The 17163-nt window shown below is 51.1% G+C and overlaps 1 protein-coding gene across 1 annotated transcript in view; it reads right to left on the bottom strand.

The window, feature by feature from the left end:
* Positions 1 to 17163, bottom strand: part of PAX7 (paired box 7) — a 125034-nt gene that overhangs the window by 90303 nt on the left and 17568 nt on the right. The window contains exon 5 of the mRNA XM_080379489.1: positions 16245 to 16379. Within this exon, the coding sequence (XP_080235615.1) occupies positions 16245 to 16379 (135 nt within the window). The remainder of the gene's footprint in view (positions 1 to 16244; positions 16380 to 17163) is intronic.

Here is a 17163-nt window from a genome sequence, read left to right as displayed (position 1 = left end):
TAACAGCGGCAGGGGGAAGGAAAGAGGAGGAGGGGGGAGAGGGAGAGGAGGAAGAAAGTTTGCGATTGCTGGGGATCATTTTAGGCGACTGCCTGGCTGGAGGCTGCGGAGAAAGGAGGGCTGATCTGCAGCATATGGTGCAAAGAGCCAGTGCTGGGGGTGGAAGAATAAAAACCCCGAAGGCCGCAGATCCTAAGGAGCTATTTATTCCTCCCCCTGCAGATGTACATTAATGCAGGAGGAGTAGGGGGAGCAGATCTTTGGGTTGGAGAAAGAGAAACAGCGCTCCTTCCTTTTAACATGCTGTTGTCTGGCTTGATCTTGTCACTCCAAAGGGACCCATTCAGAGGTATTCATGCATCTGCCTCAGGGGGACAATGGGACCTTAGTTTATAAACTGTCTGTCCAGTTGCCTGCGGCCTTTAGTCCTTTTGTTTTCGCTTCTCTTAATAAACTTTTTGGGGGAGTTCATCAATACGCTTGAATAGCTGATGTTCTCATTCTCAGAGAGGGGAATAACAGAAGGTCTCGAAGGTTTTTTTGGTGCGTTTTTTTTTTTTTTTTTAATAGGGGTGGGGGTGGGTTTTTTCCCCTTAAAGGGGAACCGAGGCTTGAAAAGCATCAGAATAAACCCTTTAAAAAAAACAAAACAAAACAAAACAAAAAAAACAACACACAACTGAACCAACCCCAAACAAAACCTCTATTCAAAAGAGATGGAGAAATGCGCAACATTTAATTGCGCGCCCCCCCCCCCCCCCCCCCGCCGAAAGCAATTTTTTTCCTCCTGCCGACAGAATTAAGATGATCTCCGCCTAATTTTACAGCTCTCAAAATATTTTGGGTAGGGGGATTGGGAAGGAATTTCGGAGACCAGGCTCATTTCCAGGGGATTTAGGGCTGAAAGCTCGCTCTAACCTTTCCCCCTCCGTTCCCCCCCATTCCCCCTTCCCCCAGCAATTGCAGAAATCGCAGCCCAACCGATCTATTTCCACACACACGCTCCCAAATCGCCGGGAATGTCCCCAAACCGAAGTCGCTGGCCCGGCCCGGCCCCTCGGGCAGCCGGCGGAGCCCTCCCCTTCCCCGGCGCCTCCTTTGTAGCCGAGCCCGGAGGCCGAGGGGGTGCGGAGATGCCCCGATTTCTAAGGCACAGCCCCCTCCCCGTGCCGGCTCCCTCTCTCCTCCCTTGATTTCTCTTTTAAGGCGTTTATTTCCCTAGCAGCGCCTTCCGCCCGCCCCGCACAGCCGAGGGAGCGCGGCTGCAGCCCGGCGCGGAGGCGATGCTCGGCTGCCCCCCCGCATCCCCTTCCCGAGGCAGCCCCCCACCAACCGCTCTCCCCAGTGACTCCAGTTCAGCGTTTTAAGGCCCTAATGAGTGTTGACAAGTTTAATGAGTTTGTTTTAAAGAGGAAAAAACTGGTCAAGTCGAGATTTCCGAGTCAAATCCATTAGGGGATCCCATTCAAACCCCTCCTGACAGCTCAGCCGCTCTCACACTTCACCAGCCAGCGCAGGGCCGGGCTGCTGTGTGAACCCGAGCCCCCCACCCCACAGCGGGGACACTCCCCCAGGAGCCCCCCTAGCCGGGGGTGCCGCTGCCCAGGGGGAGCCGCCCGGCCCCGGCGCCTCCTGCAGGAACGGAGCCCGGTTTGCCGGGATGGAGGATCGGGCCCTCCCCCCCCTAGGGAGGGGGCGACCCTCGGGGCTGTCCCTTAAAAAGGATGGAGAGGGTTCTTCCCCCCCCCCCCCCCCCCGCGGGGGTGTAGGGAACCCCCTAAACCCGCCTTACGGGACAGGGACCGAGAGCACCCGGCAGCCAAAGGGGACCGTCCAGCCACGCAATAACCTCACATTTCTGTAGGAAATTTCATTAAACTCCCCACTACACACACACACACACACCGCCTCCCCTCTCGCTTTCTGTCTCCCCCCCTCCACCCAACCTTCATATAAGCAAACAGCCCTATGAAGCCGAGGTGGAGGTCACGTTAAGTCATGCAGTCTGACTTGGTGAACTTTGAGCTGGGTGATTAGGAGGGGGGTTCTCCTTTTTCAATTTCTCCACTTCCTAGGTCTCTCCATTGTTCCAATTCCAAACAGCTGCTGGTGCTAATCTTTCGGTTATTTGCAATCAGGAGGAAGAAATACCCACACCCTAGAGTGCTCCGATATTAGCCCTGCCAGCGGAGTAAAGAGACCACTGGAAGCTGGGGAGATGGAGGAAAACAAAACAGACCCAAGTTATTGAACTCAGTTTGACTCTGAGCCTTTCAGGTACCTCTCAATCTCAAATCCGCGCCGGCAGAAAGCCATGGAAATCAGGCTTACAGGTACCACCACATCACTTAAGGCCAGGCCTGATTTTTTTTATATTTTGCCCCAAAGGTTAAACTCCTCCATCCACTGACAGTCTGGCCAGGGCTGGAGGGAAGGCGGAGGGGGGGAAATACCAACCGAGGGTGAGCTGGGAGGAAAAGAAACGACGACAAAAGCCCAGTTGGAAGCAAACCTGGAGAGCTACGCCCAGGAGGGTTTTGCTCGAGCTGGCTCTGAAGGATTTTAATTTTTTTTAAGCTATTATTAAGAAGGGATGGAGAAACTAAAGGGTTGAAGGAACCTGCAGTTGCCCTTGCGCAAAAGAAACCATCCGACTTACATGTGTGGAGGTGGTGACAGACGGGAGTGCTCTGTCCCATACGAACGGATAGGAGATTCCCTTTAACTCATTTATTCCCCTAATAAATAGGGCGATGGGTGCCTGGTAACGATGGGTGCCTCCCTTGCAGTTATCCCAAAGGAGAGACGGGAATCACCCCCGGCTTCCCAGGCAGCAGAAACAGCATCACCAACTCAAACCTTTGCCAAGAGCCTCACAAACCAGGCTCCTAAAATTGCTAGGGTGGCCCCACACGTGTCCGGGCCGGGAAGAAACCGCCGTTTTCTCGGGGGTTTATTAATATGCTGCCCTGGCACTGCCGGGGGGAGCCCATTAGGCCTTGATAGTCTTACACAGCCCCTGCCTGGCCCGCAGCCCTCTCACCAGCAACGCGGAGCTTTTATTGGTTTACTTAGGTGTTAATCCCTTAACAATCAAGTTGTCTGACCATGGAGCCCCGTCTCTATTCTTGTTTACATCTAATTACGGGGCTGAAATGCCACTTCCCTTCCCACCCGCTTCCTCCCCTCCCCAAGCCTTCAAACCAACTTTCATTTCACCCCTTTTAAGCAGGTAAAGCCCCTTCTCCCGGGGAAGCAATTGAAGATAATTACAGCAGCGGTGGCTCGGCAGCATCTCGGGCGGCTTTGCCGGGCGCAGATGGCTGGGAAAAAGGGAGGCTGGCCGGGGGAGGCAGGGGGTCTGGGCCCCAAAAAACCTGTCGTACCCCCCCCCTCCCCGTAGCACAGCCCACTTTTGGAGGTGGCGTGGCCCTTCTCTACTGCATCCCCCCTCCCGCACCCCGACGGTCCCAAAGATGTGCAGATGAAAGGAAGAGCTCTCCTATCCCTCTGTCAGAAGCATCTCAGAGCTTCCCTTAATTCAATTAAAGCTCGTAACTCCAGGAAACCAGCGGAGATCCACCCGAGCAAGCCAGTAGCCAGGACTAACAAAGGACCTTTCTTTCCAGAGGGCGTAGGGACCCCGCTGGCCCGTGTGTCATCCACACCCGGCGACTCCTGCCTCGCCGGGGTTAACGATTCAGCCACCACTGCGAGCTCTGGGACTGCAACTTGGCTTAGATAGCGTCTCAGCCCTGGGGCAATTCCTCTAAATCAATTTTCAAAACAATCAGTTTAGGGGCTTTTAATTAAGCTTTAAACCAGTGGTTAAAAATAGCAGTTTACTTCTTTGGGATGCAAACTAGGCTAGCGTAAAAATAAATCAGAGACGGGCCCGCTGCCTTTTGAGATTCAGGGAGACGTAGATTATATACGTCCCAAGATTACGAGGATTTTTTTTCCTTTCTTTCTTCTAATACTTATTCTGTCTCTCACGGCAGCTGCTCTTTCCCTGCCAGGCAGTGAACTGTCCGTAGGACCGCAAAGCCGAGGGATGCCGTGCAGCTTTCCCCAAAGCAAAGCAAAATTTCGGCGAGGAAACCTTGCCACCCCGGTCCTAGATCAGCATCCCGCTGCCACCAGCAGGTTCACCGCCTTTTTCTGTGTATCATGAAGGGGGGAGGGAAAGAAAAGTAAAATAACCTCAAATAAACTATCCGGCTGGGCTTGTGCAAGGGGGGGAAGCCCAGCCAGCCCCTCAGCCCGCGGATGGGAGCTCTGCGAACCCAGCCTGCTCTCCACAAGGATGAATTTCCCCTTAAGAGATGAATTTAGGCTCCTTTTGTGCCTTTGTAGTTTAAATCGGGTCCTTCAGGTTCTTCCCACCTCCCCGCCACCCTCTTCCTTTGTTTAATACTTCTGTGCTCACAGCGAAAGGGATGCTCGCAGGGCCCAGCCTGAAACACACGCTCCACACCTTGAAATCCCTTAAGCTGGAGCAGGTTTTTGGCTCTCCAGCCTCGGCCGGGAAGCAGATGCTTAAACGCAGCTCTTGCACCAAATGCGGCTCTTTAAAGGGACCACTGCGCTAGGTTGATTAAAGAGTAATTAAGGGCGGTGGGACTCCTTTGGTACCGGCTTCTAGGACGCACCGTACCCGGAGGATTTCTCCCTAGGTGAGCCAGATAAATTACAGATAGGGCTAAAATAACTTTTGTCCATGCCGGGCCGGGATGAGCCTGGACCGCAAATCCCTGCTCAGCAGTGGCTAATGAGGCAGTCATGCAAAACGCAGCCAGTTAAACCTGAAAAGCAGCGGTGTGGGGGGACTTCTTCTCCTGCCAGACGCGCGGGGGCTTTGCAGGCAGGTTCACTAACCACCACACCACCCCTCGACCACCCTACCCCCCCCCCGATTCACAGCCCTTCTGCGGGGCCAAGCCCGGGGAGCAAGCGGGGCTCCTTGGCCTAACGCGTAGCTGAGACCTTGACCCAGTTTACTCCCAGTTTAGGGAGAAAATCGCCAGGGTTTTGCTCCGTCTCCGTGCTGCTGCAGCAAGGAAAGAGTGGGGGGATTTCCCCACGCCCTGTGCCAACCAAAAACTCTGCGGGGATATCTTGGGGGTATCCCCAGCCTGGGGAGAGATGCCTGCGCCCAGCCCGGGGAGGATGCGCAGGTCGGGGGAGGGGGGGGAACACCCCGCACCATCCCGGCCGTGCCCTCGGGAAGCAGGACTTGGGGTTTTCCTCCTTTAATTCCCTCTCAGCGGGAGGAAAGACCCAAATTTCCCACGGGGAAGGTAGAGAAGAGCTCTTAAAAAAATTAAATCTCACCACGAGAGAAGGGGGGGGGGGGGGGGGGGCGGGAATAACAGCAAGCCAGTGGGAGCTTTCCCCGATCAACCTGTTCTGAGGTGGGGAGGGAGCAAAACCTTTCCACAGCTGGATTAATTCCCCCCCAAACTCTCTCCTTCCCCTTCCGCGCTACTTTCAAGCACTTTCTACTGCTTTTCCTCTGCTCCTTCCCTGAGCATCCCCCCCCCCCCCCGCCCTCCCCGCCAGCGCCTTCCCCCCCCTTTAGATCTCAGCGTGTTTGCTCTTGACTTCATCCACTAAGTCAATAGTTTGGAGATGCCCTCATCCTCAGAGGCCCGAGCCCCCGTGTCCCCTCCCTGTTTTCTCCTGCGGATAATGGCAGCCTTTTGTCGTGTAATCAAGCTCCCGAGGGGTTGGGAGACAGATATAGATTCTTGGCATTTGTCGGTGAAAATGAAAGCTGGATTAGGCAGAGGCGGCTGCACACTCCATGGTAAAGGACAACAACTATTCCCCCATTGAAAGTCCCATTCTGGTTTGGTTATTTTATCTTTAAAAGTTGTTTGTATTTCTAAAGTGGCTATTGATGCACTTAGAAAGTGTAGCAAGCTGTAAAGCCTCGCTTCAAATGAAAGGCGGACAAAAAAAAAAAAAAAAGAAAAAAAAGGGAGAGGAGGTTAAGGGGAGAAAACAGAGTGAGAAAAAAATACCGTCAGAAAAGGAGGGGGGAGAGAGGCGGGGGGTGGTAAAAGAGTTAAAAAGATCAAATTCAGCCTGGGTAAAGTTTAAAATCGGAGAGAAAACTCACGAGGTCGCAGAGCCAGGAGAGGAGCGAGGCCGCGGAGGTTTCGGCTCCTCTTTTTACCTTCCCTGCCTCGCAGGGAAAAAATAATTCCAATATTGAGGTTTCCTTGCTGATGGGGGGGCGTTGACGGGGATATTTTTTTTTCTCCGCGGGGGACACTTGACTCTTTGCAACCGAACTCTAAACCCAACCAGCTTTCTGCTCTGCGCTCAAGTTATTTTATTCTTTAGCAACTGCTCACTACCACCACCCTGTTTTCCCCCTTGACAGAGATTTGCTGAGACGCTCTTGCCAAGCAGAATCGGGGAAGATTGTCCATCTCTGCACTATTAACCTTTGAGCATTTTTTCTTGAGAAGCAAGGAGATTTTGACATTTTATGTATATACTTATATATGTATGTATAATTTTCCCCAAAATATCACTTGGATTTAACAATCTTGGATCCCTTCGTCCTTCAAATGCGTCTTAATCTGGGGCTGTACCGTCTCTCCCTCTTTACATACACTCCTCCAGTGAATAGGGGGCGGCAAGATCTGAGTTATTTTGTTCGTTTGTTAAAAATCAACAACAACAACCACCTACATTTGTTAAAACCTCCAAACTTTTCTCCTCCTTATGCTGGAGTTTCAGGAATGGAAATTGCAGCTTACCCGCTGCGAGCATATTCAGCCGCACGCACAAGGGAGGGTTTGTGGCTGGAAGGAGATTAAGGGGAAAACTCCAGGAAAAAGAAACAGAGCAACAAGGTACAATCCAAATATTCACATTCTAAAAAAAAAAAAAAAAAAGCTTCAAATAGCTCAATTTGCTGCTATTTAGCACCAAACAAGCATCTTCTCGACAACTGGGGAAAGTGCTTAAAAAGAATTAAGTTACTGCGCGGAAAAATAACGAATCCCTCTGCAAAACGCCAGCCTTTTACTAAATACGCGAGTCTATACGTGTATATATATATATATATATATATATACACAGTCCTTTAACATCACCGGCAGCTCCGGCTATCTGCCCTCTCTGGATAATTTACACCATACAAAGGTTGGGGGCTATTAATCCCGTCCCCCCCAGCCCCCATTCCTATTCATGTCAGTGTTTCTTTCTTTTTCCAAGCAATCAAATGTGCCGGAGACAATTGTAGCGAATTTAAACATGACTGTCCCCTGAATATCCCTCGACATCGAAGTGTCCTTTGTACCTTCCCCCTCTCCTTTTAAAGATGCTTATACATTTAAAAATGCAAAATAATGCAGCCAGTGGATCTTTATTAAAGTGCAAGACGAGGATCTGGTATGATTTTTTTACAAGAAAAAAAAAATTTTACGAAGTTGTTTAACAGTGGGAAGTTTCACGGACTATTTAAGGACCCTTCTAACTTTAGGCGATCCGAAAATCACCCGAATATTTTTAACTCCACTCGGAGGGGAGTTGCTCAAAAGCAGCTTCTCATTGAGCAATCCTGTCGAGTCAACTTTCCTCTCTCTCCTTTAATTCCCAATAAAAATGCAAATCGATTAGTCCCCATAATGGGAAACTAAATAAATAAATAAATAAATTACAGAATTGCTGGCGCTCCGGACTTTCCCCTCCACTCTAGATTTGGACGCCAGTGGAAACGGCAGTGGGGCAGGTTTCCCCCCTTCCCTTGGAAAACAGGGAAATAACATTTTCTGGGGACACAGCCGCCTCCCCCCCCCCCCCCCCCCCCCCCCAGGTTTGGGCACCGCGGTTTCATAAGTGGCTCCCCCCGGCTCTGCGCTTCCCCTCTCCCTCTTTTAAAGATGCCACCAGGTCACTTTGATCCGCGGTCTTTAGGGTCTCCGGACAAAGGCGGCAGTGAAGGCTGAAGGCTGCCGGGTGTCGTCCCCCCCCGCCCCCACCTCGCCCGAGGGGAGCCCCGCCGGCAGCCCTGCCCTCAGCCCCCTCCCCAGGGTCAGGCAGAGTGCTGCCTTCCAATTTTAGCAACAGCAACAACGCGGGGGGGACGGGGACGGTCGGGGACGACGGACACCAAACCCAAAACAAGAGTGAAAACCAAGAAGGGTTTTTCCTCCGTCTTCCAGAGAGCAGGAGCGAGCCCGGGGGCAGCGGACAGCCAGCTCGAAGCGGGGGGAGCGGGTGTAAAAATAGTTCGTGTTTCCCCTGCCTCCTCCGAGCCCCCCCGAAATATCCCCTCGGGGCTGCGGAGCATCCCTCCGCGCCCTCCCCGCCTCCTCCCAGCCCACCTCCAGCGGGGCAAGGCAGCGGGGGGCCGAGCAGCCATAGAAGACGCAGCCCCCTCTTTGAATCCCAGCTCTTCCCCCCCCCTCTTTTTTTTTAACGTTGACAGGTGGAGGTGCAAGGGGAGCATCCCTCGGGTGGGATGCTGTTGAGGGGAGGGAAACGTTCCATTTCCAGGGCGACCTCCTCGCGTCACTTGTCCTCTCTTTAGGAAGACATGGCTAGTTTTTTAACTTTTTTTATTTATTTATTCTATTTATTTTAAAGCCCTTTCCCTCCTCTCAAGCCCCAAACCCTCCGGGAGCCCCAGAGCTGCGCAGCCCGGCCGGGACCGCAGCCGCGCACAAAATGGATGAGCTAAGATGTCTCCCCAGCCACAGACTTCATGAATGAGCGACCCCCTTCCCCTCTCCCTCCCCATCTCCGGCTATAGATTGATAGATATAGATATATTTCATGAATGAGCCGAGGGTCCTTCCCCGCCTCCCCCCTGCCTTGGCTATCCCTGCAGAGCCTATAAACAGCAACGGCCCTTTACAACAATTCATCACAGGACCCAGAGCCATCCAAGCAAGTAATATGTAGCCTCAGATCTAGTATGTCCCACAAGACAGAGCGCCTGCTAATTAATAGACAGTGATTCCTGCAAGCAGCCCTAGCAGTCTGTAATATGATGAACTTCCTTTGTACCGGTGTCACCACAAATGTTTCTGATAAGGAAAAGCATCCAAGGATCAAAGACTATAAGCTTCTCAATTTCCTCAAGCTGCCTCTACTTTTCCTCACCTACTTTTTCTCCCCCCCTTCCCAGCCCCTCCAAGGAGCTGCAATCCTCCCTCTCCCTTCCGACAGCCCTGAGGTCCGCTCCAGTGCAGGGGGCAGCCCCAGACTGTACCCCCAAAATCTTATCACCATCACTTGCACTTTCATAGTCTGCCTTTAAAAAAAAAAAAAAAAAAAAAAAAAAAGCTCCGATTCCGGTCCTCTCCCTCCCCCACACCTCCGTATCTCTTCCCCACTTCTCCCCAACTCCGGGTGACAAATGTCTTTATAAACACGCATTAGCTGACATCTAATTTCTTTTGTGGCAAGATCATGCAAAGTGCGAGCGCACAGGCGAGCCCTCCCCAGCGGGTACCATCCTCGGGTCGGGATGACCTGGGAAGGAGGAGGGCTTTTTTTGGGGGGGGGGAACAAGCTGGGAGCCGCGGGGGGGGGGGGGGGGGGGGGGGGCGGGGGATGCAGCAAACCTGCCACCCCAGGGCACGCCGGCAAAGCCGCATCCCCACCCCAACCTCTCCTCCCTCCGCGAGCTGCACCTGCGCTTCCCAACTCCTTCATTTCTTTTTTTTTTCCTGGGCTGATAGGGGAGGGGGAGAACAGGAGCCCCCCAAAATCCAGCCCCCGAGGGCTCTGCTTGTTCCACCTGCATCTTCAGGCTCCTGGGAGGGGGAAGCGATGCCCGGCCGGGCAGGAGCAGCTCCCACTCGGGAACACAGGGCTTCCCCCTCCCTGTCCCGGAGCCTTCCGCTGCCTCCAGGCCTGGGATCCCCCCAGCTTCTTCCCCCACCCAAAAAAAAACAAAAAACAAACAAACAAAAAAAACCCCTACCCAGAGCCCAAATCAGACTGAAGTTCAGAATAAATTAAAGAAAAAAAAAAAAAAAAAAAAAAAAACAAAACCCAGCAGTGGAGAGAAGAGTAATGTGGCAGATGACTGAAATGGGCTTCTTTATATATATATATATTTAAGAATAGACTCTATAAATATATAATATCTCCAAAGCTCAGGTCTTAAGAGGGTCCCTTATTTGCTTATTTCTTTTGTAGCAAACGTAATTTTCAGAAAGATACTTCCCCCCCCGCCTTACCCTAATGCTCGAGTAAGTACCTTACAGCTTTAAGGCTAGTGTTATATGTGCTTTAAAATCCTGCCATGTAAATTCCCCTGAAAAATTTGGAAAGCTTCTCGGGGGGGCTTGGGGGGGGGGGGGGGGGGGGGGACGGGGGGGACGGGGAGAGGGGGAGGGGGAGAAAGGGGAGGTTAATCCGGGTTTAATGCTATGATGCAGTCACAGGACCAGGGCTAGGCTGATTGTGTTATCTCTTCCCAACATTTGGGTCTCCCATATTTCACCCAGCCAAATAGCTGCGAGAAAAAAGTGCGTATGGAGGCACTCCTGACGCCTCAGGAAAATATGTTATTAATATCTAAATAACTTCCCAATACTGTCTCTAAATCTCCCCTTCACCACTCCAGATGATGAATTCGTTTGAAGTGTTCTCCCGTCTCATCTTTTCAGTGTCTCTCTCTCTCTCTCTCCCTTTTTTTATAACCAGGCTTATTTCAAACTGGTAAATATCTAATTCCTTTAACCACACTGCAGACACGTCTCTCCCCTCTTATATACAATTCTCATTTGGAAAGATCCATATATACATATCTCTATAAAAGAGAATAAGCCCCAACACAGCCTTAAACTACTTCTTTAAATTATTTGGGGGTTAAGAGCAGGCTTTTTTGGGGAGATCTGTTTGTTTCCGAACAACCCCTGCACACACCTGGATCACACATTTCTCTCACGGCCTTCCTGCTGCTTAATTAAATCTCTGCCTCCTCTCTCCTACCCCAATTACGGGCGAAGCCTGGGATTAGAAATAGACCTTCCAGTTTCCTTCCTCTCCTTCTCTATCACGGCATCCATCTCCCCCGCATCGCCAAATATCTACTTCCTAACCCTCCCAGTACAATGTAATCTACCATCCACCTTTAATTTATAGATTATAATGCCTAGAATGTATTTCCTTTCCCGACCGAACTGAACCCCGGGCACCCCACCTGCCAGCCAGCGCTTCTGATATCAATATTTCCCTTATATTTTCCCCGCTCTGTAATTGAACCTATTCTTCTCCCCCAAAGAAGAGGGGGGGCGATGTAGAAAAGGAAAAAAACCAAACAAATCCTGGATCACAAACATCTCCCTTATATTATTTCACTTCCTACTGTATAATTGAACCTCTCTCCCCGCATCCTTGTCTTAAGTTTGTTTTTTAAAACGTCTTGTATTAGATTATACTCGTTTATTCCCCCTTCCAACCTTATCTCTCCTCCTCTCTTCTCTCCTTCCCGTCACACTTGATTTAGGAAGGAGTTTATCTTGCAAACATTTGCCTACTTTGTTTATGTAGACCAGGTTCTGCAGCTACTTGTTCCCAAAAGCCACTGTTTGCCTTTGTAATTGTTATCTGTGTTTATTGTTGTACCTCATTTGTCTCAGCTTTTTTTGTGACATGTAAGCTCCGTGTGTGCTCACATCCAGCCCCCCCTTCCTTCTCCCTCTCCCTGCCTTTTTTTTTCCTCTCTTCTCCTTTTCCCTCTTCTCTCTCCCTGAAATATGCACAGAATAACTCAGCCTAAAGCCAATGAATTGCTTGACACTACCCTATCTCTTTCCTGCCCCCCATTATTAGAGCTGATCCCACTCGCAACACTCACAAATCCCGCCTGGTCTCTGTTTGATTAGATTGCCAACCTTTCGTAATCCCTTGATTTGATGAAGTGTCTATTCTCGCCCCCCCCCCCCCCCCATCTCCCTTCTAAACATACATTTACAGAGAAAGCGCTTGTTGGTTTTAAATCAATGCAGATTGTTTGCTGATAAATTGACTCCATATCCCCTCTTCCCACCCCCGCACCCCCAGCTTGGGAAACAAAGCCCCTTTCCAGGTGTGTGGGGGTCCCCCCTCTTTCCCCCTAGCCCTTCTCCGAGCCTAATTAAATTTGGCAGGACCTTGCACACCCAGTCCAAACAGCTCCCTCCCCGCCAAACCCCTATATAAGCAGCAGCGGCTGCTACCAAATTAAATTGTTATCACCTCCAAGGGTCCGAACAGCCCCCCCCCCCACTGCTGCTCGCACCTGTACGCCTTTCCCACCTCCATAAAAATACACACACACACATCCTCCATCCTCGCCTTTCCCTCCCGGCTTTCCCCACCCTATGCATTATTTTCCACGCTGCCACGGGGCGAGGGTGGGTATCGAAGCAAAAATCGATCGTTGGGAGAAAGTCCGTGCAATCAAGAGGAGTTCAGAGAAATAAATTAATTTAAAATCTCTGTTTTCATTCCAGACATAACCCGCTGGGCCCCCCCTCCTCGGTACCCTGCCAGCACCGCCCAAGCCCTGAGCATCCTTCACCGGCATCCTGCTCTGCATCCCGAAGCGGTACAGGGCGCAGGACCGGCTGCCCCCACCCGTGACCGTGGCGTGACACGCGAGCTGCCGAACTTCCCTCTCCTCCCTTCGCCTTCCCCATAACCCCACCGACACACACCGTCCCCCCTCCCCTTCACCCGCGTCTGGTTGCAATTAATACCCTGCCAGGATGAGGCCTCGCCCCCGCCCCTCCCGCACGAAGCGCTGAGCACCTTCCCCAGCACCCCCTTAGGTTTGGGGTTGCCCAAAGGACCCCCCATCCCCACCCAGCACCTGGGATCTGCGGGGTGTGGGAGAACAGCGCATCACCCACGCGTGACCCTCCCTAATAAACCCCACCAGTCATAATAAATAACAACAACCAAAAATAATAACAACTCCGTCTTAACAAGGATAAAAAAAAATAAAAAAAAAATAAAGTGAAGCCTCATGAATATATGCCCAGGGCTAGCTGGAGTGAGCCGTTTAAAGATGAAAGTGCAAAGAAATAAAGGCTCAATTTAATCTGCCTTAAAACCCTTCAACTTAACGTTTGTGCTGGGAACTCAGAGAGTGAGTACTGATTGGGGATAAATACATTTCTTAGCATGCCTTGGAGCTATTACACCCTTCTCCAACACAGCTCCCTATTCAACAGCCACAGTTTTCATTACCAGCTCTAATAAGTCTTAACATTATTAAATGCCAAGCAGACGATAGAAAGAAACAGGCGCAGGGTGGAAGCTTTCTTTAACACTTAAAAAGAGAGAGCATTTAGGGCTGTCTTCCTCCGGCTCCCCGCAAGGAGAACCCGCAAATGGAGCAAAGGCGTTTGTCAATAGCAAAAAGGCCAAAACAAAGTTTCCCCCCTCTCCCTCCCATCCGTAATAATAATAAAAACGCGTTATAAAAGAAACAAAACAACAACCCCCCAAACAAAACTCAAACCCACTCCGTAAAAACAGAGCTAGAGAACAAGTGTCAGAAGCGCGTTAGTATTTTTATTTCATTGCAGACCAGGAAAATCGGTAGGACTGGGGGGGCAGGGGGAGAATAAATCGCTAAAGACTATTATTTTCCGGGGGGGGGGGGGGGGGGGGGGGAATTAAAATGAAAAATATACAATGTACACTCACCGCCTCCGAGTCTTTTACAAGTTGAATCATCAATTACCTTAATAGGGCCATTAAAACTTTTCCGGACGCGAAAATATATACATTGACGGCAGTAAATTTTTAAAAAATGAATGGTTATTTTTTAATCGCATTTTATCTGGGGGATCGCGGCGCAGGACCCAACCCGCTGCCAACTCGCCGCTTCTGCGCCTGATGCTCCCCCCGCCAAACCCCCAAATCGGAGCCTTTTTGGGGTGATTTCTCCGCAGTCTACAGACTCAAGGCGCGATTGCGGGGGAGGAAAAAAAAAATAATAACGACTGATAAATGGGGATTTATCTCAAGGGATGGGAGAGGGAGCGGAGCCTGCGTGCTCGGGGGTACCGCGGCGCTCCGCGGGCTCCGGCATCAGGAATTTGCCCAAATTAGCCCTCGATTCAAACCGAGCTGGTTTCATAAAGAAATGGGGGCTCGTGGTTTATTTGTCCGCGATATTACCCATGGAGGAAGAAGAGAGCGTTTTGTTTTGCTTATTAACACGCACTTCTGCATGTTATTAATGAATCAAAAGCCTCCGGCTCCTTCACTCTTTTTTGGGGGTGGTGATGGGAAAAACACGCACGGACAAGGGAAAAAAATAATAAATCAGCAGTTTAAAAAAATTTTTTTTTCAAGCGGTGAGATTCTAATAAAATAAATCTTAAACCCAAAAATCCGACAAACACCACCCCCCCACACCCCCCCACACCCAATTAAAAACACCCCAAAGTGATGGGGGGGAGCTTTTCGCGGACACAATAGCCCCGATTTGCAAATGAGCATCGCCTGTTTCCAAATCACAAGCAACATTTTGCAACGTCCAACGGCTATCCTTTTTCCAACAGACGGTCCTATAATATTACAAAACTATCTAACAGCAGGGAGTTTTGAATAATTTATCTCCCTTTCTTCCCTTCCTTGGCCCTTTGTCCAAACTTTTTCTCCTCCTTGCAGAATTTTGAATGAGAATAGACAAGCCCTCCCTCCCCCATCCCTTTACTCCATTTTTAAGGCAGCCTAGGGTTTTTCCCCCCTTTTCCCCCACCTTTCCCCCCCCTTTTTTTTCCTCTCTTTTTTTCCCCCCCTCTTCTTCTACTGTTTGCTTTTGTGGTCAGGAATCTTTTACTTATAAAGCTTCAATAGACTTGAAGGTCTTTGTAAGTGAAGTTCATCTTCAAGGTTGGAAAAAAAAAAAGGAACAGATCCTTAAAGAAACCCCTTTTGTGCACCTTCATTTAAAACTCCCAGTAACGTTTGATGGTGACACGGAGAAGTTTTTTCTTGCCCCAAATTCCCCCCACTTTAGTATTTCCCCACTCACCCAGGCCTTCCCAAAATGAGGAAAACTTTGTAGCTATTGAGAAACTTTATGAGCAATCCCTCCCTGCTTCCCACCCCTGAGCTGGAGACCCTCTCCATGTGGAAAATACCTCTCACCCCGTCCCTCTTGGCCCGACACTGACGATATCGCAAATCCCCCAAAACAGCAATCGACAGAACCCTGACAGGCCCGGACCATCGCCATTTTACCATCAATTTTGGAGAAAAATAGCAACCCCCAATTTCCTGATGCCTGTCCCCAAGACTTGGATAATTGCCATTTCCCCACCAAAAGAAGCGCTGAGCTCTGCGACACGAGGAAATAATTTTCTGCCCAGGCTGATACAGCAGCTCCTCCCTCCCATTGCTCAAAACTTCCCCTTCTTTGCAAACACACTCATTGATAAACCTCAATTATGCCTCCTAAAAATGCCACCTTTCTCCCCCCGCCCTTTTTTTTTTGTGGGGGGGGAAGGGGAACTTCAACCTCCACTGAACTTGCCAAAAATCAAATTACAAGTGCCACAATGGCTGGCTCCGGCCATGCCTCATCCCCCACCCCACATTTCCAGCACAGGAGCTTTAAAAAGTTTAATTTTTCCTCCCATGAGATGGAAGTGCCAACTGTGGGAGACGATAACAGGGCCCTCGCTCTCCCCCACCACCGGCCTGGCCTTAAGCCTTTCATCACAAAAGCCAGATTTGTTTACCCAGCTTCTATTTAGGGGTGCAGACCCCCCATTTCCTCTGATCCAAGGATCCCCTACCTCCCCTCTGCACCTCCCCAGCGCCGGTGGCTCTGCGGCAGCCCCAGTGCAGCGCCGATCTCGGCTTCTCTAATTGATATTGATTGGCCAAATCGGTCAACTGTCAGCCCGTGTTTCAGGGGACCACTTAGAGAGCAGGAGAGAAATCTGTTTAACAAATTCATTTAGGAATCAGAGATGCCTCGCCCCTGCCATCTCCTTTCCCCCTTTATAAATAATTGATCCAGAGCAAAACACCAACAACCCTTCCTCCTGGGAAAGCATCCTCAGCCCGCAGGGCTGGGTACCACCATCCCCTCCCAGGGCCCTGCATCACACCCTCCGCTCTGCCATCACTCATTTTCCAAAAGGACAAATGCAAGAGGCTCTGGAGCCATCCCATCTTACTCTTGGTAGGGAGGGACACATCCCCTCTCCCAAATGTCCCCTCCAGCCCAGCCCTGGGGCACGCACAGCCACCTTTACCTTTGTCACCCAGGATGCCGTCTATGCTGTGCTTGGCCTTCTTCTCTCCATCTTCCTCCTTCTTGTCACAATCCTCCTCTTCCTCTTTCTTCCCGAATTTGATGCGTAGCACACGGCTAATCGAACTCACTAAACCTCAGACAGTCAAAGACAAAAAGGCAAGTATAAGCTGCCTGGGAAGGCAAGGTGGGAGCTGGCCAGGAAAACCCAAGCTGGGGCCACACGACTTGGGCATGAGGCCTCACACAAGCACGAAGGGCACCCACACCCCCTTTTCCCAGGGGTACACACCTGCCTGGTCCTCTGTGCCTTCCAAAACATCCCTGAGCTCACTCAGGTGCCAAGGTGGATGCCCAAAGTTGGACGCACTTGTCGCCGTCCCCTTGAGACGCTTGGCACAAGCGGCACCTGGTTGTGTGCAACACCCCGGGGAGCATCACAGCCGGTGGGACACCCCAGAGTGTGCACCCCCAGGGTTACCACCGTCTTTGTAACAGGGAAAGGGCCCCCCGATACCCACCTGCCACCCCAGTCCCAGACAGAACCTCACAGCCTGGATTCAGACATGGGCCCTGTCATGATTTGGGGGAGAGGTGCCCTACAGAGGAGTCTCAGCCCCCCCAAAACAGAGAGGAACTCACAGCTGGGACCTAAAGAGCTCAGCAGACCCTAAGCACACCCCCGCAGGCCCAGTATTGGGGTACGGGGTATCTTTCCTCGGGCGATGGGGATCCCTGGCCGATGGAAACGCCACTTTGCAGCCCTCACTGAGGAAGCAAGTCCCAGCAGGGCAACCAGGGTCCCCTGTAACGCCGGAGCTGGGGTCTGCCTGCATGCCGGCTCCCTCTGTATCAGGAGAACCCGGCTTTCAAGGGAGTTGGAATAAGTTGGGAAAATTGGTTTGTTTGTGTGTGTTTTT

Source organism: Falco punctatus (assembly GCF_963210335.1).
Source record: "Falco punctatus genome assembly, chromosome: 3".
NCBI lineage: Eukaryota > Metazoa > Chordata > Aves > Falconiformes > Falconidae > Falco > Falco punctatus.
Note: the sequence above shows the minus strand (reverse complement) of the source record. Positions and strands in the feature narration are given on the sequence as shown.